Genomic DNA, 24,324 nt, shown 5'->3' with positions numbered 1-24,324 from the left:
CGAGGACCTTTCAATCGCTATTTGCTTAACCTCTTCCTTAAAGTATTCCCATTTTTCAAGGAGACATGTATCTTACCTTGAGATCATTTTGTTCAGAATATCGCTAACACCTCTGACAAAGTCGTCATCTTTTAGCAATGTGTTGTTGATTTTCCAAAGCTGCCAATGAAACTTCTTTCGCGATTCTTTTTTCCCAAGCGTCACGCTCACTAAACAGTGGTCTGTAAAAAAAATGGGCGTCACTTTATAATCTGCTGTCCGGCTGATAACCTCAGTTGAAACGTAAATGCGATCTAATCGCGAGTGGGATGCCCGCTGATAATACGTAAAATGAAGCCTGCCTCGGATTGCCCTTGCGCGCGCTACATCTTCAAGACAGTGCTCTTGCAACAATTCGATGAGCATTTCTGCGCTGATATCTCGGTTTTCCCTCGTCGATGCCCTATCTTCCGGGCTGCAGACGCAATTGAAATCACCCATGAGAACGACGACCTTATCGCACTGCAAATACGATTTTAAGAATTCAAAGAAAACTGTTCTTTCATTAGCTCTGTTGGGTGCATAGACACACATAACACGCCACTCGCGATTAAATAAGATAAAATCGCACAGTATGAACCGGCCTCGTTCGTCCAAGACTACGCGCAAGTCTCGCAGCGCCACAGACTTTCTAAGAAGCAAAAAACATCCCGCCGACATACCTACAGCATGGCTTACACACACCTCATAATTGCCTAAAAGGGGGCATAGCGCTTGTTCTATGTCGCTATTCGAGGACATTTTCGTTTCCTGCACAGCAAGAAAGTCTATTTGGTGGTCAGCGAGTAGGCGTTGCAGTTGGTACTGTTTTTTTCGCGAGTTCAAGCCACGTACATTTAATGTTGCGAACCAAATCGGCTCGCGAAAATCCAGCGTGCTCGAGACGTAAGCCGTCATATGACGTGATCGTAATAATAGCCCTCTAAACAGAAGCTAATAAAAAAACAGTATCGCTTAACAAACGTTTTCACAGCAAGCCACTCACTGTGGTTTGCCTTTCCGACGGTCATCAGGCGAGTTGCGAGGCTTGACTTGGACACGAATCTTTTTCAATCCAGCCTCGTGTTCCGTCGTCGTGCCGGTCCCTTCTACTTCTGTGTCTTCCATGTATGGCGTTGAGTCCCTCATTCGTTTGACAACCTGGCTCATCTCGACGTCGACATTTGGCACCGGAATAGCGGGGCCTTGACTTCCGCTGCCGTCGTTGCCGTCGCTCGGTGCTCTTGCGTCAGGTGTCTTCTTAGTTTTCTCACCCGTTCCTTCTGCGCCTTGCATAGCTGTCTCAGGAGCACTCGTTTGCGCTTCAGGGACAGGGAGTCGGACAGCCTCTGGGCCGTCCGGCCCCGCTCCCTTAAATGGATGAGGCACGGCCGGCGCAGACGCACCGACTGCCTCTTCCGCTTCGGCGTCGTCCATCATGTAGTCTGTCTGGTCCTCTGCCTTGCGGTCACGGGCCATTGTGGCATAGGTCCTGATGCAGTCCGTTGCCTCGTGGCCATAACGGTGACAGTCCGCGCAGCGGGGAACACGGCAGTCCCGGCGAATGTGTCCCGTACGACGACACCGAAGGCAGAGCGGCGCGCGTCCTGGCACTACAACGAGCACCTTACACCCTTCCAGGCGAAGCTCGTGGGGTAGGCTGTCAACGGTGTAGCCTTCTCTGAGGGTCAGGCGTACACTACGGGTGTTGGATTCAACGGCCTCAAATCCCCTTTCCCGGAAGAGGTCTCTGGTGATCTCGGTGACCTTGCCATAACGCTCCAGCTCCTTTTTCACCTGGCAATTCGGGACGTCGTACGGGACCCAGTGAAGCTTGACCTTCACGGCAGTGTTCGCCGGGTCGATGACGAGGCACCGCCCCCCCCCCCCCCCCCCCTCCCCCTTGATCGTCAGTTCCTTGGCATCGACCAGTTTTTGCTTGGCAGCCAGCGAATGCATCCTAAACATCCAGACGTGGTTCATCTGGTGGGGCCCGGCACTTGCCAGGTCTTTCAACACACCCAGCCGCTCGAGTTCCTGACGAAAGTCTTGCACCCGGTAGGGCCTTCCTTTTACATCACAATGCAGGAAGACAGCATTGGTAATCACGTACCCGGTTGGCAGTTGAGGCAGAATAATCTGATAATCCGCAGCGGTTACAGGGACAGACGTACCACGGCCTGACGCGGCCGTTATCACCGCTCCGTCGGAGCTCATGTTATCACAACCGTCTCGGTCGAGCGTCGGAAGTGGAATTGTTCCAGGCCACGCGAGGCACGCTTGCACGGCGAATGAGAAGGCGATGCGAACAAGACCCGTTTACGCGAGCGTCCTCCAAGTTTTTTTTTTTTTTTTTTTTTTTTTTTTTTGTAAAACGTAGTATTTTATGTTCTACCCGACATGGCTGCTACTTAATTGGACGCTTCGTGGCGGTTTGCGTTCGAAATCGTCATAGTTCCGCCGCGTGCCCCCGTATACTTTGTTTTTGTCCAGCCCAAAGACACATAACAGTACTGTTATGTGTCTTTGGGCTTTGGGCTGCCTCTTTTATGTCGTGAACATTACTTAATGTTCAGCACATAAAAGAGGCAATAGGGTGTGTTCAGATAAGATCGTGCACACGTGTCCAGTTGACATTTTTGTTTTTCTTCGTATTTTTATATGTTACTTCCCAATGTGTGGAGGGAACGGAATTGCAAAAGGTTTTGCGAGAAAAATTTTATTTCTCGAGAAAACAAAAAGAGACCACATTAAGGCGGCAAACCCGTTTTGGCGTTTTGTCATTTCTGCCAAGTTTGACGGCACATAATAGACAAAAAACAAAAAACAAAAAAAAAAAAAAATATAAAACTCGAAAGTTTTTTTTCTATTATAGCAGTCTATAATGGAAATACATGAAACAATTTATAGAATATTGTAAAACATATAATATATATCGTGCGTAACAAATGCACAAACATGGCTACTTTGACGCTTTTACCTTGTTTGCGATTTGTTATCTCGTAGAGTTTTTAAGATATATAGTTTAAATTTTTTCACAGGTTTTTCACATAAGGGTTTATTGTCTATATATAATGTAGCTCTCTGACTTATAAAGAAAAGTATTTACAGTGCTCTAAACATAGCTGAAAACGAGAAATCCCGTAAATTCAACGTGCAATTAAAACAAAATCAATCTTCGATTTTTTCTTTTAATTTCGGTAAAGCATTCTACACTATATCGCCCTGTTTTCTCATTAAAAACATGTTACAATATTTTGTCTGTGTCAGAAATACAACACTTCGAATTGCAGGAATTTGGCTACTTTGACATTTTTTAACTAATATTGGTTCGCTGTTATCTCGTAAGATTTTCAAGCTTTACTATTTATTTTTTGCTTATATATTCTTCTCAAAAGGATCTATCGTAGATGCATATTGTGTTGTTATTTTGTTGTTCTCGTTTAAAACTGAAAGTATTTACTGCGCTTCAAACGTGTCTCAGAGTAAAATAATCTCCAAATTCAACGTGCAACTATAGTCGGATGCAACCGAGCAATCTTTTAGCTCCACCCACAAGCGCATTGCGCCCATGTGAAGTGCCTCCGCCGTCGAGAAAGTAGTTCGCTAGCAACGTTGCTTTTTCTTCCTCCAGGAAACGTGTCTTAAACTACTACAATATTTATTTAATTCATTCAGGACATTTAAATAAGTTAGAATACGTTTTTGTCAACGAAATAGCTGTTTAGTAAAGAAAGAAAGAAATTCATGTCCAATGTACCGTCTTCCCAATTCATTTTCTGTCCAAGATACTGTCTAACATACCGTCTAACATACCTCTCAGCAGTGCTAAGCCTCGCGCCCGCTTCGAAATTTTTGTTGCCGATAGCGTCGCTGGATTCTCGCGTTTTTGCGCAAAAACTGCTGCAAATGCAAGCCGATACCATTAAGATTTCGTGGCGTAACCTCGGGCACGAAAAACACGGTGCAAAAAAGCAGAATAATTGTCACGAGAAACTAGCGTCGCGTTGCTAAGGCCAGCAGCCATGTTGAACTTTTTTTTTTTTTCAAAAGGATCGCGATTGGTCCACGGAATCATGACGTCATGAAAACGATTGGCTGGCGTTTCTCGGCGTAGGATTACATTTTCCTCTGAGAGGCATTTCCGGTTTTTTCTTAGCTTGCAACCAACTATAACAAAAAGAAAAACCGATTTTTTTTTTTTAAAGTTTAGGCAAAGTGTACTGCTCCACATTGCCGTGCTTTTTATTAAAATGTGTGTTGCTTTATTTTGTCCCGGTCAAAAACACAGAGCTTCGAATCGTACTATATATACCCTTCCAGATCAACGTTTTTGTTGCAAGCTGCCGCGGCCTCAATTACTCCTACGTTCTATAAAAGAAACTTATCATAATTTTATATTTTGTTTAATTTGTGGCCAAGTTTAAATTTGATATATATGACTCTATAAACACTTCTATTAAGCAGTAGTTCACAGCTTCAACCGCATCCGTCCTGTGACAAGCCCGCCCCTCATGTTTATCTCAAATGCCGCTGCTCGGTATACGCGTGACCTGAAAGACAACCTCCCAGAAACTGAAAAACAGAACAGCCCGGCTTGCGCTCTCGAAGTATGTGTTCGGTTCTTACTTCGAGAGCACAAGCCGGGCTGTCCTATATCTCAGTTTCTGGGAAGTTGTGTTTCAGGCAGGTGGCGTAGCCTGGATTTTGTTTCGGGAGGGGTTCAAAAGCATTATCAACCACCCCCCCCCCTCCCCTCAATGACGAAGCAGGGTGATCTCGGTGCTACGGACGCTCACGCAAAGATTACGGAGGCGCTGTTAAGATAAAACGGGTGAAGCTGCATTGTTATTTTTTTTTAAAACCAGAGCAGGCTTCATTTGGTCTCCCCGTTCTACTATCGTCGTAGCTGCGGCCCACCAACTTTAAAAGCTTCCTCCCAGCGCACAACTCCCTCTGCTTTTTGAAGTAGCACTGCATTACCAACGCGTGCCGGCCAGACAAAACAAAATGATGCTATACTGTAAAAAAAATTAAACAGCAAGAAAAAAAAAAATCTCGACGCTGAAAAATCAGAGCAAACGTCCATCCACAAACTCTAGGCCAATTTCAAGCCGCCATTAAAATGGCCGAGACAGCAGAAGTTGAAATTCAGATGCCGCGTGTACCAAGTCGACAACGTCACCGCTGTAACATTCTCGCTAGAAGCACGGAAGAGAATTTTAAGCTCTCCGGGTTCCTTCCTTTTATGGATTACCTGATCACACAGTAATACCCGTGCCACGCGGGCAACTCAAATGCCATTTAGAACGAATGGCATTTAAACGATCGGCCAATCAGCGCGCGACACTCCGAGCGTGGGGCGTTCCACGCGCGACAGATCGCGAGCCGAATCGTCGATCACACGAATGTCATTCGTTGTAAATGACATAAGAGTTGCCCGAGTGGCACGGGTATTATACCCGTGCCACACGGGCAACTCGGTAGGAGGTTTACAAAGCACCGGCGTACGTTGCGATTACTTTCGTCGCTTCTGTCTGCAAAGGTCTTGGAAAGCGGGGCAGTTCCCGGCGCTGAAGAGCTTTTGGAGCTCTATTCAGGCCTGGATTCAGTTCCTGAACTCTGCTCATATGGGCTTCCAAATGCAAGACGGAGAAACGTGAAATGCCCGTCACGTCCGCGCTAAGGCCCTTAGTCCGAGCGGTCCGAGCTACAGGTGGTCGCCCTCTGGCGGGGGCCCTATTGACGACGAGATGTTTTCGGTTGCGCCACCTCGCGGGCGCCCTCCTGTGACGCAGCTGGTAGGATGCGAGCAGATTACGCGCTATGTCAGAGCACGGAGTGGCTATGTTAGTTCACAACTATGCAGATTAGAACGGTTTATTTATTAAAGAAACGCGTATAACGTTTTTTGTGAAATTGTGAGTGATTTTTCTAATAAATAACAGCGCCTCGAAGTTGCTTTTTTATTGGAAAAACTTTAAAATGTTCAAAAACAAGCCTGGAGCATTACATTACAGCTTGCGCGGCGTTTGTCAGGGCTATTCACAGCCTCTCTGACTTTTTTTTTTGATCTGTAGAGGCCGTTTTAGGAAAAGGTTTTGCATTCACCAGAGTGATTGACGTAGTGTCTCCTTAGGTGTTCACGTGCGCACAGTTCCGTTGGAAAGCGCCGCAGACTTGTTTTAGCGGCATTGAGCTTGCCGATACCGACGCTTCTACTATCCAGGTGTGACTTGGCAGCTGTTGCCGGGCCAATGCTCGTCAGCCCAACTGACACTTAGCTCCTTTCGAATCAAAAACGCGGCAGATAAATTTGTCATATCGCGACTTCTGCTCGAAGGAATAGAAGAAATTTTCATAAATTCTTATATTGTCGGCCATCGCCCGGCAAATTCGGGCGATTTACAAATTTAAAATCGCTCGCTGAGGAGCGCATCACGCATTATGCGAATTTGGGTTCGCAAAAACTATAGCAGGTACATTCCTCAGTTTCTGGGACGCTCAAGTGTCACCGACTTATTAGATTCCTTCGATTGCGAGGGGGTTTCGCACGTTTCGGGTCGGCCGGGTGAATAAGCAGGGATTTAGTCAAAACGACTGCGGAAGCCAGCCTCCACTTCTTCCTGCCAGCTATTTTAAGGAAATGTTCGTTTACTGGTTTACACAATTAAAAGAAAAGGAATCAACTCGGAACTAATAAGATACCAACACTCACAGAACATTGGAACCAAGAGGATACACGGGGTTGCTTTCGCTGAAGTGTTCACTACACACGCGAGAGCTTCCCGCATTTCGCTTTCCTTTTCCCAATTTGATGAGATCTCCCTTTCTTAGTTTTATTTTGTCCGAATCACAATAAAATATATACACCCTATTTGCCGTGGTAGGCGCTGTCATGCGATAAAGCGCTAAATATTCTATTTCCCTCGTTCAGCTTCTTGGACGGGATACAGAACAGCACACCATCATCCGACCACTTCGACGCCTCAGCTCTAAAATTGTTTGTTGGCACGACTACCTACGCGCGCCACGTGCGGTTTAAACCTCCCCCCCCCCCCCCCCCCCCCCCCCCCCCCCCCGTTGCCTACGCCACTGGTTTCAAGTCACGCGACATTTGAAATAAGCATGAGGGGCGGGCTCGTGACAGGACGGATGCAGTTGAAGCTTTGAACTACTGCTTAATAGAAGCGTTTATAGAGTCATATATATTAAATTTAAACTTGGACACAAATTGAACAAAATATAAAATGATGATAAGTTTCTTTTATAGAACGTACGAGTGATTGAGGCCGCGGCAGCTAGCAACAAAAATGTTGTTCTGGAGGGTATACATAGTACAATTTGAAGCTCTGTGTTTTTGAATGGGACAAAATAAAGCAACACACATTTTAATAAAAAGCACGGCAATGTGGTGCAATATACTTTACCTAAACTTTAAAAAAAGTAAATTTTTTTAGTTGCACGTTGAATTTAGAAATCATTTCACTCTGAGACATGTTCGAAGCGCAGCAAATACTTTCAATTGTAAACGAGAACAACAAAATATGCATCTATGATAGACCCTTTTGAGAAGAATATATGAGTAAAAATAAATAAGTCCCCTCTGAAATCTTTCATTTTGCTGGGTCCTCCTATCCCCCCTCCCCTCATACATTATTTTGTCATAAGCGCCCCCCCCCCCCCCTCCCCCGCCCACCGAATCAAAATCCTGGCTACGTGCCTGCGCGTCGGTATGATTAACGTTGGCGGCATAGGATAGGCACCAGACCATGTGGCCACTTCTGGCTCCGAGTTGAGGGAACTAGAGCCACTGAATGAGCGTAGCTTATTTAGTGGCACTAGAGGGGACTAACGATGCTCATACTTCTCTCATTTTTTTGGCGACTGTCAATGCCTAGAAAGAAGAGCTAAGGCAAGTTTATTCAGTTATGAACGTTATGGAGTGATTCTAAGGAGTATTTATTGAATGTATAAAAATCGTTTTATGGTTCCTTCAAACAAAAAAAAGAGGCGGTCGAAGCTTGCGGAATGATTTGAGAACGACGCTTGTGTAAGACTTAGAGCGACTGCCAACGTTCGGCTGTTCCTCTGAGGCCACTAGGACCTTTTTTTTCTCTTCAAGTATCCCTCCTGTACGCACATGTATGTAGTTCTATGTAACGTCATACTAATAAATCGCATTTAGTCATTTCAATACTTCTATTCTAGGGGACATCTTTTCGGAGCAGTTCAGCAACAACAAAAAAATGTTTGGGTGCCTCATGATGTAAAATTGGTCGTGCAATATTTTTTTTGTACTTTCAGAAAATACTGTTAAGAATTAATCCCTGACGTTGATAGCTTGCGAAAACATCCATTAGTTCTCCCCTCCGTGCAATAGCAGATGCAGAAAAAGTAAAGAAAAGAGACAACTGTCGATTCTTTCCTCAACTCGCAATTTGAACAAGCGGCCACGTGATCTGTCGCTAATTATATACCGTCAATGTTCATCGTAGTCATGCGCTAGGGTTTCGAAAGCAAAAGCTTGGCCTGAGCTTCAGATATTGTTAGCGTTGGGTTATTATCATACCTAATTGAACATGAGCCGTTACCCGAATGTATGGAAATACTGATTTTCATGAACCCCAACACTCGACCCGGGGTTATGAAACTCGCTTACGTTACGGTGTCACGTGACTCTCGGTGCGAAATCGTGATGTCATGTTACGTCACGCTCTCAACAAGGTTAATACATCTAGTAATTTCCTCAAATCAAATCGACTTGACGCAGTGAGTCACATGACGTCACGGGGTCACGTGACATTACTTGACATGTGCTGACACCATGACGTCACGTGACAATGTGACAGATGTTTAATAATAGCGCCACGAAAACCTGCAATTTATTATACATTTCGATCCTGTATATGACGATGTGATCAATAGATAGAAATGCAGCTACCATTTTTTATTCACACATATTCATTTGTGATACTAAAAAAAATTATCTTGAACCGTTTTGAACCAGTTACCGTTATATCTTTTTTTTCGGTTCGGTTCCGGTTCAGTTCCAAGATGGCGGCGAAGATTTCGGTTCGGTTCAGTTCCGGTTTGGCTACAAATAACGGTTCGGTGCCGGTTTTCGGTTCGGTTCGGTTCCGGTTCGACACCCCACTCTAGAATTCACCTCTAACTCATTTTTTCAAGCTTTTATAGTAGCGTTCGTGGCCTAATTTCCTAATTCGTCCGAGAAGTGCCAGTTCTTGCTTGTCATATACAGCGTCACAATTGCTTCAAAAGTGACACCTTTGAATGTTGTTATCATTTTACTAGACAAGTCAGTGAAAGAGTTTACGCAAATTTTACGGTTAGATATTTACCGAAATTGCCCGCATAGACTAGAACTGATAAGGAGACTGAAGTTAGTAGAACATTTAAATATAGGGTGGTTCAAGTTAGAGTCACTAAATAAAGCTACGCTTTCAGAGTACCGCATTCCTTTTCTTTGGCACTTTGCCGACAATACAGTCGCTCTATTCAACAATATTCTGGTTCGCTGCGGCATCATTGGACAGCGGCAATCACGTGTGTCGCTATCATCATCATCGCGTTTTTTCAACGCCACCATCTTGGGTCCAGCGATCCGGTGCCTGCCGCTGTTTTACTTTTTTACGGCGCACACACGCTGAAGTGTGTTGCTCAGCACGGACTTCTTCCTTCCTATGTCGAGATACGAACAACACGACCTTGATTCGCTGCCACAGCCTCGGCTACGGCAGCTGGCGCTGGCGACGGCTACAGCTCGGCTTTGCTCAGCTACAGGCACTCCTCCATCTGCGCGTGGACCCATGATGGCGGCGCCTGACGCGCTTCAGACGCGTAGTTTGAGAGTTTCGGTACTCTGAAAGCGTAACTTTATTTAGTGACACTAGTTCAAGTCACCGGACTCGATCTAAAATGGACCGTAAAAATCGACGCCTGCACGTAGCAATCTAAACTTTTCGTCAAAGGTGCAATTCACAGGTCGGTTTTTTCTTGTAAAATTACAAAGCGCAGCTCTCTTTCTGAAAAAAAAATGAGGCCAAGGAACTTGCCAGGGTTTATGGCGGGCAGCAACGCAGACGACAGGGGTCCAGTAGCGGGGTGTGTTTGGCTTCGTATTGATAGATGGCGCTACCTCCTTATCGCGACCAGAGCCGTATATTAGGATCGCAACGGGTCGCGACCACCGTGGTTTATTAAAATGAATATAATATTTTCGAAATGCACCTTCGCTTAAAACATAAATGCGGACAATAAAAGTAAAACTTAAAGTTAAAAAAAAAGGCGTCTGCATAACAGCGGCGCTTTTGCTGCCAACGGAATTCGTCTGCGTGTCGTCTGCTTTCTTTCGCTGGTCGGCTGTACCTTCGAACGCTGCTCCCGACGCCATCAATACCAACGCCAAACACACCTTGCTATTGGACTTGGTCGGTTGCGTCGCTGCCCGCCGTGGACCCTTGCAAGTTTCTTGGCCCTAATTTTTACTAAAAGAGAACTACGCTTTGTAATTTTACAAGAAAAAACCGACCTGTGAAATACACCTTTGACGAAAAGTCTAGATGGCTACGTGCAGGCGTCGATTTTTACGGTCCATTTTAAATCGAGCCTGGTGACTTGAACCACCCTATACATTGCCGTTCTCTAAAAGAAGGCGCTGATAAAGTCAGACGGATTATGTTCGTGGGACTTCAATTTAAAGCTATTTTCTCTTGATATTGGCTATCAGAAAACAGGCGCTTCTCGTGTTCACAGCAGGAAGTATTAAACACTTCTCGTATATTTGTGATGATATTTCGGCATGGGGAGTTTTACAAAAATATTGGTTTATTTTAGCAGTAACTTATGAAAGCTGAAATATATGTAGAAATATATTATGAAGAACCATTAGTATTTTTGCTGAAATGCATTTAAAGAGTGGGGAGTGGCCAAATAAAGGGGGCTTTCTAATTTTCTTAAACCGGGCCCTCGTAACACTTAATCTGGCCCTGAAAGTCAGCAAGGCTTGTACCAACACCTCCTACATAAGAAAGCCTACGTGCTGGATTTTCCTGCGTCACTTTAGAAGGCCACCAAAGACCACATATTGGACACGACTCCTAGACCAACGAAGACGCCGCACTTGTGTCCAATCTGTGGCCTACGGAGGCCCTCTTTAGTGACATTCGAAAATTCAGTACATATAGGCTTTCTTATCGAGGAGGTGTTGCTTGTACACTGAAAAAACTCGCTTTCCCTCTTTCACCTCCCTTCTGTAACTTTGCGTATACACATCTTAAAAAAATAAAAAGACGTACTTAGGCTGCCGTTATGTTAGCTTATGATAATGCTAACGGTGCGACCCTCGCGACCCCTGTAGCTAGAACTTTTCTGTCACTCTCTGGGACTGTTGAAACCTGCTCAGCTTCAGTCTTTGTCCGTGTTTTGCGGTTTTGCATTCAAAGTTCTTCGGCCGCTATTGGAAATTTCCGCGTACCCTTTTAGTGTTATCTTGCACTGTGAGAACTAGGACTGGTAGCCGAAGTGTCTGCCATTCGAACGTTTCTGCTCGGCATCCACTTGAGGGAAGAACGTCGAATGGCCCTCGACGAGGTTTTGCGAACAATGACAACTGTTCTTTCTTGAGAATCCTGGAGAGTGACTCTTCGCCAAAAGTAGCTTATCTGTAGGTGACATTTACTTGACGTCACTCGCTAGGTGCGCTGGCATCGGCCACCACAGTCGCCATCCTCGAGGTCTCTTTATATGCCGCGTAGGTGTCAGGTGTCGTCTGGCCGGACCTTTCAGCGTAATTTAGCAGCATTTTACAACTTTAAGGGGTCTTTTTGACAGAAACTAGGGGTTATTCTTATACTTCGGTGCTTTTGAAGCGCCAGAAGAATATGTTTTGTGTGTTTTCGTTCGTTTCTGTCGCTATCGGACTTGTCCACCGCGGCCGTGTTGCTCCATCGGCCCCACGCAGCGCTCCATGTCGCGCGCCGTGCCCACGGTGGTAGCTCTTTTGCAAGAACTGTAATTTTTCTACTTTGGTGCTTTTGTAGCACAGTGTAATTACTCTGTTTTTTTTTTTTTTTGTTTTGCTAGTTTCTTTATTGTTTTTTTTCTCTCGCGAATTTTCTGCACTACGGCCGTGTAACCGTGTTGCTCCATCGCCTCTGTGTCGTACGTCGTGCCTCCGGCGTACGTTCCTTTGCAGAAACATACCATGCGTCTCACCGAGTGCGCAGCTAATGAAAAATGCGGTGCGTTTTTCATTAGTTTAAACGATTTAAAAACCGCATGTAAGCGATTTGGGGAGCGACAGGACAAGCGACGGCGACCCACTTCGCTGTTGCTCGGTCGCTCGAGCGACGAGACAAGCCGCATGAAAGCGACGGGAGAAAACGACCAAGGCGATGAGGGACGATTTCTAGAAATCCAAAAACCGAGCTATGCGACGAGCGACAGTGAAAAGTGAACAGCATGTAAGCGATTTAGCCAGCGACGAGACGAGCGACGGCGACAGCGACGGGAGTCGGCGACGAGCAACGGTGATTTCTCACGGTCGCTCGCCGCGTCGCTCGGTTTTTGGATTTCTGGAAATCGTCGCTCATCGCCTTGGTCGCTTGCTCCCGCCGCCTTCATGCGGTCTGCCTCGAAGCGCGAGTGACCGAGCGACAGCAAAGCGGGTCGCCATCGCTTGTCTCGTCGGTGTCGCCCGTCTCGTCTCGTCGCTAAACTGCTTACATGCGGTTCAGCCTTTACACACGGTACTCCGCGGCAAAGAGGAAATTAAAAAGGCCCGCCCCCGAGATACAATTTTTTCTCTCTTCTGTTCAACGAAGCTTCTTCAAGGATATGAAACTAGCACACACTACCAACAGACGACCGCGTACCCGAACCAGTCAAACCGCGACCTCGAAGATGGCGGATCGACGGTGGCGCTCCCTGGCAAAATCGAACCTTCAGGCTCAGTGAATACCACCTATAGACCTTTCCAGCGGAAGTCTGGAAAGAAGCGATTTACAAAGCACGTCCCTGGTTTTGAGAGGGTACGTCAGTGTTGCCCGACTGCACTGGGCTGGGGAGTTTCTCGTCAGTGGGCTCTGGCAGCCGGCGTAGGCGCATTTCCGGACGCTGGTGGAGGCTAAATTGCCGTGTTCTATTTTTTCTTTTCTGTTCAATGGCATTTAGAATTTCTCGGGGCTTTTAAGAATGCGTTGTACTATTTTTGGAAGCAAAAACAAAGAAATGAAAGCTGTTTTGGTGAGTCCGTGCGCGACAGAATAAATGCAACTGGAATGTTTGTTTCATTTTATGTTGATCTTTTTATGGCACCGTACACTCAGCCGTGTCAATTTACGAAGGTCTTAGCCGTCGAAAATATTTGTCCACACAGGATCTCTGAACTGCATGGATATTCCCCGCCCACAACATGAAAATCAACGAGTATCATCAATCGAACAACATATATTGTACGTACCCCACGGTGCCGCGTTATCCGAACAGGACTTGAGAAAGGTCTCAAATAACACAGCATGTCCAATATACAGTGTCGACGATCGACGATAGTTACCTCACGACAATCGGACTGAATATGGTGTGTTTTGGGGAACATCTAGAAGAGAGCTGCTTTTTCGCACAACTTCGAAGCAAATGAACCAGCGTGTCTATTGCGTACCCACACCCCGGACCCGACCATATCAGCTATTGTTTTGCGAAGACCCGGAACACAGCCGGGAAGGCTTTTTGGAGATTATCTAAACGGAAATAATCCTCCAAGAACGTCGAACTGCCTGCGTCGCGGGCTGCTTGACGTTCGCTCTCTTATTCGTTTCCTGCGAAGGCCGAGCAAGCTACGAGCCCTGCTTTTTCCTGGTTCTCACAGTGGAACATAACACACAAAGGGTAAGCATCTTAAACAGGCAAATAAAGTAAAAACTTTATTTCGCCTGCTCGAAAGTTCGGGAGTTCGCCGGCCAAGAAAAGCCTGCGAACTCCGAATGCACAATGCAGCTGGGAATTCACGCCGACCGGGTTTCCACATCTCAGGCGGGTGCCAGATATTTTTGGCTGATAGGGGTCGCTCGATTCGCAAATTGGCGGCGGCCAGACGTCCAGACGCAGCCGGAGCTACGGATTTGATATGACCAATCAAGCAGCCTAAAAAGCGCAATTCACTGGGCCTTTCCTGTTTATTAATGGTTCAGCGATGATAGAACACGTGCAGAAATATAGCGAACAACATTATAGCGCGCTTCTTCCGCTGTCTTATCGGTCCCAACAGCTCGTAGTGACGGCTCCGTCTAAACATAAAAAAAACACAAAAAAAAAAAGATTTAAAGGGCATACGCGGGACACGTGTTCTTTTTAATAATTTCACCACGAAAACAAAATGTTTCGTGCAATATTTACGCAGTTAGACGCAAGTTAGGTGGCTTGGCTGCTCGGCCGAACATGCTCGGAAGCCTATTGGATCTCTTTCGCGACATCCGCGGCACCTATAGGTTAGAAATCTGACACCACCTGCTAGTTGTGCGAAAAGACGCAATGCAGCCTCCGCCATCGTCTGCTATTTCACCACCGTCTGTCGTCGTCGGCAATGCTCAGACGCGGACAAGAAAACTGCGCGTCGGCGTCCGTTTTCGTCGTCGTCCGTCTGCTATTCCGCTCCCGTCAAAAAAACTTCTACGGCGCTTTCAACACGCGACCTTGAAAGCGGTGTTCTAGCGTTCTATCATACCCGAGCCACGGTCCAACACAATCGTTTTTCAGCATCTTTCGATGTGTGGTAAAAGGCGACTGAAAAGGGTAAAAAGTCAACAAAATAAACATGCAGTGCTTCCAGCTTTTCCGCTCTAATTTTTTTTTTTTTTTTTGCATAGAATTCGCGAGCAAAGTGGGTTTAGCGTCATGACGTTCAATTAAAAAGCGACCTAAATATATAGATGTATTGGGTTTAGTAGACGAGGTGAGGCGCACTGCAAAACTTGAGAGCTACTTGCCTTTCGAAGCGAAATGACGGGAACATACCTAGACAAACTTGTTGCGAGCCAAACGCCCGTTTGCCTGCAGCCAAACGGCTCGCAGACCCTTACCGGTTAAAGAATTCTCGATATTACCATCAGGATGGTTCTTAGAATCAGGATGGTTGCAGAATTCATCGAGCAACGGGGCCACTTTCATGGGAACCAACATCTTTATTCAGCCCCATCACCCTTTCTCCCCTTCCTCACTCATATCACAGCATAATCCAAATCAAAATAAAGATTTTCAATACAAGAATTCACCATCAACACGCAAAAACGAACAAATTAAGCCAGACCAAGCGACATAGTTAACGAGGGACGCTATAGGCTTAGGCCCAGTCCCGCTACGAAAACAAGCACTCGCACAGCGCTTCCGAAGGCGCGTACCTACAACAGTTGCTTGCTGCAAACCGGGTCGGTTGAGCTCTTTCTCTAAACACCTCGGGGACAGCAAAACGTCTCACACACCTAAAAATAGACGAGCTCAACGAGTATGCTCATTGAGCGCACCGCAAACGCCGACAGCCAAGTTTGTCATCGTTTGAAAACGAAGCGGGAAGGCAATCTCGAAATATTCTTGAAAATCATAATAGCTCTATCTATATTCTTTGTGTCTTAAACATGAAAATATCGTCGTTAAAAACATGTGCTAAAAAGAAACTAAAAACTTGACAACAAAAAGTAGGGTTTTTCAGATCAGTCGCGTCCGTTCCTTTGCCCTGGCGGGAGTGCTGTGAAAAAAGGAACGTGCCCCAAAACGACATCCTTTTGGATTCCGTTCAATCGTCGTGTGACTGCCGTCGACAATGTTGACTGGATGTGATGTGTTATTTGAGTTATTTCTCAAATAAACTCTTTTTGGGAAACGTGGCCTCGTGTTGGACGTACAATATATTGCACAAATGTTAACACCTGCTGACTTTCATGAGCGAATCCTGTTGTATACATAGGTATCATCACGTTATAGGTGCGCGGAGAATATGCATACCGTTCGGCTATCTTCTGTTGTAAATGATTTCCGGTAGCTAAGGGCACTGTCAATTGATACGGCTGAGCGGGCGGCGCCTTGTAAAATAAAATGAAAAAAATACTCTAATCGCGTTCGTTCTGTCGCGCACGTACTAGACAAAATAGCTTAAAGATTTTTTTTTTCCGTTGTTTATTTCAAATGTGGTACAGCTTCTTCTCAGCGGCATCTGGAGGCTATACATATACTATGAAACGCAAAGAGAACCGGACAATAGGAACATTCGCCCGCCAGCAGTGACTGAAATCATGCCTACACAGGCCTATCGAAATCAACAGCGGTGCGAGAGCAGCCTCAAACTGAATGAGTGTGCTTGAAAAAAAGATTTCTCGCAGGTTGCCAAAGGTACAAGGGCAAGAGCGCAATTCAAACGGTTGAGAAGAAGGGGGAGGAGGAACTCCCTTCTTACCCGAACCCTCTTCTGTATAACCCGATGTCGCTTTGTCCCCCTCGAAGATAAGTCCGTCACTCAAAATTCGTGCAAATGCGACTTTCCTATCCTGCCCGTGGCTTTATATATTATACTTGCTTCCTATTTTATTGCACTTGAAGGAAAAACAAAAAGCATGGAAGGCGAGCGTCTTCTACGGGTGTGCCCACAGGCTTTTCATAGCCCAAAAATACTAAAATGAAACGAAAAAAGGGGCAGGGGACATTTGGTTAAGTCAGGCAAGAAAGCAACATATATCTTGCCGCATTATCACTTTGGAGCCCGAATATCTTCTTGGCAAGAGTGGATTGATTGTGTCAGTGAGGAAGGCAGGAGGCTGCTCGGAGTATCTACTGATCACGGTGGCGGACTGTACGACCGAGTACAGGTTGGAGAGCACCATTCCGTTGGTTGAGACGAGTGCAATACACGAAACTCGAACTACTTTCAATCTATCCGAGTCAAAAGCAGTCCAACTGTACGTAAGGTAGCACTAGCTTAAGACTATCAAACCGCAACCTGTCTTTTGATTTAAAACGCGTTACATTTCTATTTTGGGGAAGTGCTCGTGTGAACTTGAGGGAGGCGGCAGAGGGGAGGGAGCCGCGAGCCACACTTTAACACGCCAAGAGCCGCATGCGGCTCGCGAGCCACAGCTTGGCCATTCCTGAGCTAAATACACGGGCTACAGTGCGCCACACAAAAACAGGAGAGAACAATACTGCGAGAAAGAAGTAAACGACGACAGTCACCCGCCAACGAGGAGCCGAGTCGGCTTCGAAACGTCGGGCACATTGAAGAAATTGGTTAGAGTCCACAAAGTACCCTTTCCTATTACTTACCTAACCAGGTGGAGTTCCGCCGAAATGGTCACATTTATAGCTGCGGTGACAACACCGGTGCTCGGAGCGGCAAAAAGGCCTGCGCTTCTGGTGTGTCAGAGCAGGGATGTCAGGGTGCGGACGTTTTGCGTCGAGCCTCGAATGCAGGGACACATTTTGTAGAGATAGCTTACGCGAAATCAAAACTTACCCAGCACTACGTGCAATGATGGTGGCTAGTGCAACTAGCGAGAAAGAGTTTCAATTTCTACGGGATGACTGCCCCTTCGACAAATAAAGCCATTCTTTTTTTAACTGAACACTTCATAATTGAACGAGGCATAGCATAATACTATAGCCACGACAAACCAGTTTTAGCGGGTGAAAAAGTAAAACAAAAAGTCGCAAGATGTTTTGATGAAACATCAACGCATCTTGCGAAATTTCGTTTTACTTGCTTAATTACTTAAACGAACAATGTGTCATGTCGATTAAATGATCTGTCGACAAAAACGTCGTGTGGTGAATTTACTGATACCGCCTTCTTGCGTCCTCAGCATTAATCGCGTTCCCTGCATGGGTTACAGTGATTGGCTCCCAGAATTCCCTGCAAGAAAGCGCACGTATGAGCACTTTCTCAAGTCTGGCTTTGCGACATCACCAACTCGGCCACGTAAACCTAGTGAAGACAGACGCAGACGATGTAGTCGTCCTTTTGTTTGCGAGACTGAATCCGAGACATCATGATCAAGCGGAAAACAAAACTGTTTGCGTGACAATAAATTGTGTCTTAGCAATATATAGCCAAATATAGCGGGTATCGACCCGAGTATTCAAACCATATACAGTGCATCGCCTAATACTTAGGTGGCTCGACCCAAACTAACGTAGCGCTAGTGTTAGGGGTCAGATGCCAAAGTTTCAGAACTAAACCATGTCTTACCGAAATTAACCACTTTCCCGTTTTCACAAATAGTGTGATAAAAAACAAAAACAGAAAAAAATAACGAACTCCATCTTATTATTAAAAGCTTCCGAAACTTTCTCGAGATACATTCGGGCGGCACCTGAGTGCAGAAAGCACAGTTCGATTTTTTCGTCCACCGACAGCCCGTACGTCCACTGCGTGACGGAGATGTAGTGGTTGCGCTGAGCGGGCAGAAACCGTACCCTCGTCTAGACGTACTCCGGACGTTCAAAGTCACGTCGGCATAGCCTTACGAACAGCGAAAAAACAAAACAAAAAAAAGGTAGATCCCTTGATCGGTGAATCGTGCATGGATACAGAGGTACGAGTACTGCGCATTGTAACCTGGAATTTATAAATGCATGTAGAGAAACCGAGAAGAAGCACACATTAAGTAAAAGGCCATGCATAGACGTGTTGGCCACCCGATGTTGTTGCTAAGCCGAAAACACATGCGACTTTATTACATAACATGTACATTTCCTTGTTCCGTATACAAAAGAGTCGGAACTATCCGGAGTATGTGCGTGTTTGCGTGTGGGGGGGGGGGGGGGGGGCGAGCAAGCTTTCTTTCGTCCCCCCCCCCCCCCCCCCAATGATACGGGGGGGGGGGGTATCCCGTATCGTTTACATAAAATTTAACCGCTCCCCGTGTTTACAGCGCGACTAGTCACATGTGTATTGCAGAGCATCCAATAGACTGTGCAGCAGAGGCAGGAAACAAATCTGAAAGTAAGTTGAGGACAAGATTGGATACCGTGTAACAATAATGCCGAAATCACCGCTCGCTAGAAGATTGTAGTCTCACTTTACAAGGACGTGAGGCCGTAGCTTCAGACTCGTGTTCTCGAACATCGTTGGGCCTCAAAAGCGCGGCTTCTGTCTGACGACCATTAGCATCTGGGTGGATTTGGACCTGAAAAAAAAAGCCACCAATAATTACCACGGAAATAATAAAAATTCAAAAATAATGATTTTTAAAAATGATTCATCGAATTGAACTGGATCTTTTTATTAAGAAGGTGATGACATTTTAGGCCTAGAATGGGGAGGACAGTAATAAAAAAGGCTCAAGGTACACCTAAGCACTTCTTATGAGTTGTGAATGCGAAAGTATGGACGTCACTCTTCCGCTCCCTTATTTCGTCTGCAGCGTATTTGCGTCGACGGCAGAGCGTCCCGCTCTGCCGGCAAGGAGAGGGCGCCTTTCCTCGGCGCTCTGACCTTGAACGCCTCGTGTTAGCGGCGCGTTGACGGACACGCAGCGCCATGGGGTGGCCGTCGTTGAAACTGACGCGCAGCGGCCAATGGGAGCCTCATCGACGTGCGCCAGCCAATGGGACCGAAGCCGAAAATCCATCAGCTTTACTCCGCTCCTTTGGGATCGGGGAAACTAGGTGCCGTTGGCTAGCCTTTTGGGTGGTTTAATAGCTGGGAGCTGGCTTCACTTGGAGAAATGATTTCAGGTGCCGTTTGGCGCGGTTTTAAAGCTGATGACTTCGGCTCACTCCATTAGACGGCTAATGCTTTCGCATTAAGACGTTGTCACATTCGGCGATCGAGGCCCACCTCGTGTGCAAGTTCTCAGGGGGAAAGCAACGTGACATGGGCTTAATTGTCATTGGTGGTGTGGCATTCCTGCAGGGACGGGATGTGAGGCTAGAGATAACGATTCCTCAGGCCGTGAAAACCAGGGCATATGACCATAGCATGTGCTCGACGGTCCGGCGAGCCCCTGTTGTGCACGTCGAGCACGTGACTGTTAGGATGGCTTCGGCTCCCTCTTGTGTTTGTCGTTTTCACTGTCAACGGGAGTTCGGTGTGTGCCTCTCCGGTAGGTTCGTCATTTGGCGAAGACGCCGTCGGTGAACGCGGCCCACGCGCGTGGTTTGGGGATCAGGATTTGGGCGCTACGCGGTAGTCACTGCGACAGCTGGTGGTTATTGACTGGTACTTGGTCCTTCAAAGTGCGTTTTTGGTCCTGCTAGGCCGCACTAATGCGGGTGGCCGGATCGGGGTCGTCTGGTGCGGGTGCAATCTGGGATGCCGGGACGGAGCGGTCGTCATCGTTCTCGCTTGCCAACGCGCGTGCGGCTTCGTTGCCGATGTTGACCGCGAGTTTTGGCACTCAGTCTCATGTCTACCCTTCCGTGGCGTTCCTAAGGCACCCGACTCGTGCTCTTGATGTTGTGGATGATCGTCCCACTCTGAGGGGTAGTGCTAAGTCGGTTAATGGCTTCTCTGTTTTTTTTTTTTTTGTTTTTTTTTTTTCGTAAATGACAACCCGTTATTTTGCTTGTTGTAGTCCTTGATGCGTCACTTCGTGCACCTTAGGTAGTGCACAAAGGATCGCGGACAGTTCGAGCTGGCCTGAGTTTGGTTGGTAGTCATATCGGGGGGCGCATTTCGCAGTTTCCGAGTGGTGAGATCAGTGCTATTTTGCCCCTTCGGGTGGTAGCGTGCCAGGCTGCATCTGTGAACACCGCTTTTTGTCGTTTCACCTAAACCAGAGATCTGTGCCCTGCGCTCTGCCTGGTGTTCCTGGGTATCCCATATCCTGTGGAGAGGCTTGGAGAGCTTGAGGAGGACGTCTCGCCACGGTTCCAGTATAGTCGTGGAAGTTGGGGTGCGTCTGCAGGTGATTGGTGTGGGGTGAGGGAGAGAAGGGACAGCAGAAGGAGGCCGTGGTGCGACCCCATCTGGCGCTGACAGAAGGTCTGACCGCCACGTCCACACGAACGAACTTTTCGGTGCAAAATCCCTTCTAGGTATAGATGAAAGGGAGGTTGGAACCGTGTGGTGCGCCGCATGCAGCCTCGTTGTGTTATGAATGACCAGAGTATCGTGGGCATGACAGAAAATTAGTGTAGTTAAAACCTATTCAATTTCCCCGCTAAATTTAACGGGAAAACCTTTATTTGCTCGCCGGGCGTTTGGGAGAAAAAAAAAAACGTGCTTTTCGGCCCGCGTGCATAAACTTCGCATCGCAGAAAGATGGAATTCCTTGGAGAATGTGGCACTATGGGGTTGTGATAGAACGCGAAGGTTGGAGAGCATGACGTTACCTGGATCAAAAGGTAGAAGAAAAATACAAAATTTCTATCGGATGTCCACCTAAGCATAATAGCATTAAAAACGAGAAATTACATTGTGGGCGCCTGTAGGATCTAATCAGGGGAAAAAAGAGACTTGTCAGTAAGAAAGAAGTTATATTCGCTTTCCAGTTAAGGGTTTTTCACTGTTATAAATGCCATGTGCGTCCACAATCTCAGTTCTCGTTTTGACAATATTAGGCTTAGGTGGGCGTCGTCTAATGTGAAGCTCAAGTTCGTCTGCTTCTTTTGCAGGGGTTGTGGTGACGTCAGAACGTCGAGCCCTGATTGGCTCTTTTTGAAGGATAGTGGGTAGACCTCAAAGCAAGCTGCCTCGAGGTCTCTCCTTCGATCGAAGCCAATCGGAGCTCGGCGTTCTGACGTCAACACAACCCCTACAAAAGTAAAAAAATTGTGTGTGCGTTTTTTTTTTATTATTATCGCGTGATCAAAGTAACGTTATGTTCTCAAACTTTCGCACAGAATTTGAGCTCACTGCGATGCCTATAGTTTATTTACGCGGGACGAGAAACGTGTTTTAGAGCGTAGCTCTTAAGTGCCCGTTTCCCGGTTGAACGGCGTCGGCGTCGCCGTCGGTGTCGCCATAACCGCGCGTTGCATTATGGGACATTTCCCGTAATGACATCACCAGGGTAAAATTTTTCCGCTAAATATGGTGGGAAAAGTTTTTCCTAAATTTTGGCGGGAAAGTTTTCCGCTAATTAGCGGGACGTTTCCTATAATAGGGAGTTTTCGTATCCAGTGTTTCCCCCTCCGCCAAGCACTCCGCAACAAAGAAGAAGCTACTGCGCCTGCGCGCCGATGGCATTAGGGAGTTTTCGTAGATCGTTTTGGCCGTCCCGCAACGCTCTCCGCAACCCGCTACGATACTCGGAACTCTACAGTCAAGGCCATCGGCGCGCAGGCGCAGTAGTGGCTGCGGGACAGCGAAAACGATCTACGAAAGCTCCCTATTAGAGAGTTTTCGTAGACCATGTTTCCCCCTCCGCTAAGCCCTCCGCAAATAACAAGACGCTACTGCGCCTGCGCGCCGATGGCCTTGACTGTAGAGTTCCGAGTATCGTAGCGGGATGCGGAGAGCGTTACGGGACGGCCAAAACGATCTACGAAAACTCTCTATTGACTGCAGAGTTCCGGTACCGTAGTGGGTTGCTGAGAGCGTTGCGGGACGGCCAAAACGATCTACGAAAACTCTCTATTGACTGTAGAGTTCCGGTACCGTAGGGGGTTGCTGAGAGCGTTGCGGGACGGCCAAAACGATCTACGAAAACTCTCTATTGACTGTAGAGTTCCGGTACCGTAGGGGGTTGCTGAGAGCGTTGCGGGACGGCCAAAACGATCTACGAAAACTCCCTATTGACTGTAGAGTTTCGGTACCGTAGTGGGTTGCTGAGAGCATTGCAGGACGGCCAAAACGATCTACGAAAACTCTCTATTGACTGTAGAGTTCCGGTACCGTAGTGGGTTGCTGAGAGCGTTGCGGGAAGGCCAAAACGATCTACGAAAACTCTCTATTGACTGTAGAGTTCCGGTACCGTAGTGGGTTGCTGAGAGCGTTGCGGGAAGGCCAAAACGATCTACGAAAACTCTCTATTGACTGTAGAGTTCCGGCACCGTAGTGGGTTGCTGAGAGCGTTGCGGGACTGCCAAAACGATCTATGAAAACTCTCTATTGACTGTAGAGTTCCGGTACCGTAGTGGGTTGCTGAGAGCGTTGCGGGACGGCCAAAACGATCTACGAAAACTCTCTATTGACTGTAGAGTTCCGGTACCGTAGTGGGTTGCTGAGAGCGTTGCGGGACTGCCAAAACGATCTACGAAAACTCTCTATTGACTGTAGAGTTCCGGTACCGTAGTGGGTTGCTGAGAGCGTTGCGGGACGGCCAAAACGATCTACGAAAACTCTCTATTGACTGTAGAGTTCCGGTACCGTAGTGGGTTGCTGAGAGCGTTGCGGGACGGCCAAAACGATCTACGAAAACTCTCTATTGACTGTAGAGTTTCGGTACCGTAGTGGGTTGCTGAGAGCGTTGCGGGACGGCCAAAACGATCTACGAAAACTCTCTATTGACTGTAGAGTTCCGGTACCGTAGTGGGTTGCTGAGAGCGTTGCGGGACGGCCAAAACGATCTACGAGAACTCTCTATTGACTGTAGAGTTCCGGTACCGTAGTGGGTTGCTGAGAGCGTTGCGGGACGGCCAAAACGATCTACGAAAACTCTCTATTGACTGTAGAGTTCCGGTACCGTAGTGGGTTGCTGAGAGCGTTGCGGGACGGCCAAAACGATCTACGAAAACTCTCTATTGACTGTAGAGTTCCGGTACCGTAGTGGGTTGCTGAGAGCGTTGCGGGAAAGCCAAAACGATCTACGAAAACTCTCTATTGACTGTAGAGTTCCGGTACCGTAGTGGGTTGCTGAGAGCATTGCAGGACGGCCAAAACGATCTACGAAAACTCTCTATTGACTGTAGAGTTCCGGTACCGTAGGGGGTTGCTGAGAGCGTTGCGGGAAGGCCAAAACGATCTACGAAAACTCTCTATTGACTGTAGAGTTCCGGCACCGTAGTGGGTTGCTGAGAGCATTGCAGGACTGCCAAAACGATCTACGAAAACTCTCTATTGACTGTAGAGTTCCGGTACCGTAGTGGGTTGCTGAGAGCGTTGCGGGACGGCCAAAACGATCTACGAAAACTCTCTATTGACTGTAGAGTTCCGGTACCGTAGTGGGTTGCTGAGAGCGTTGCGGGACGGCCAAAACGATCTACGAAAACTCTCTATTGACTGTAGAGTTTCGGTACCGTAGTGGGTTGCTGAGAGCGTTGCGGGACGGCCAAAACGATCTACGAAAACTCTCTATTGACTGTAGAGTTCCGGTACCGTAGTGGGTTGCTGAGAGCGTTGCGGGACGGCCAAAACGA

General features: G+C 47.1%; 1 protein-coding gene across 1 annotated transcript; it reads right to left on the bottom strand.

Moving 5' to 3' along the window:
• Positions 1–1,020: 1,020 nt before the first annotated feature.
• LOC121047761 lies at positions 1,021–19,147 on the bottom strand. Its single transcript, XM_040503257.1, has 2 exons — positions 19,101–19,147; positions 1,021–1,834 (listed from the first exon to the last, which is right to left on the bottom strand). Exons 1-2 carry the CDS (start codon positions 19,145–19,147, stop codon positions 1,021–1,023), a joined length of 861 nt encoding a protein of 286 aa, XP_040359191.1.
• Between the last annotated feature and the right edge of the window lie 5,177 nt (positions 19,148–24,324).

Source organism: Ixodes scapularis, unplaced genomic scaffold (assembly GCF_016920785.2).
Source record: "Ixodes scapularis isolate PalLabHiFi unplaced genomic scaffold, ASM1692078v2 PGA_scaffold3__209_contigs__length_174095766, whole genome shotgun sequence".
NCBI lineage: Eukaryota > Metazoa > Arthropoda > Arachnida > Ixodida > Ixodidae > Ixodes > Ixodes scapularis.
This window is presented reverse-complemented; position numbering and strand designations above follow the sequence as displayed.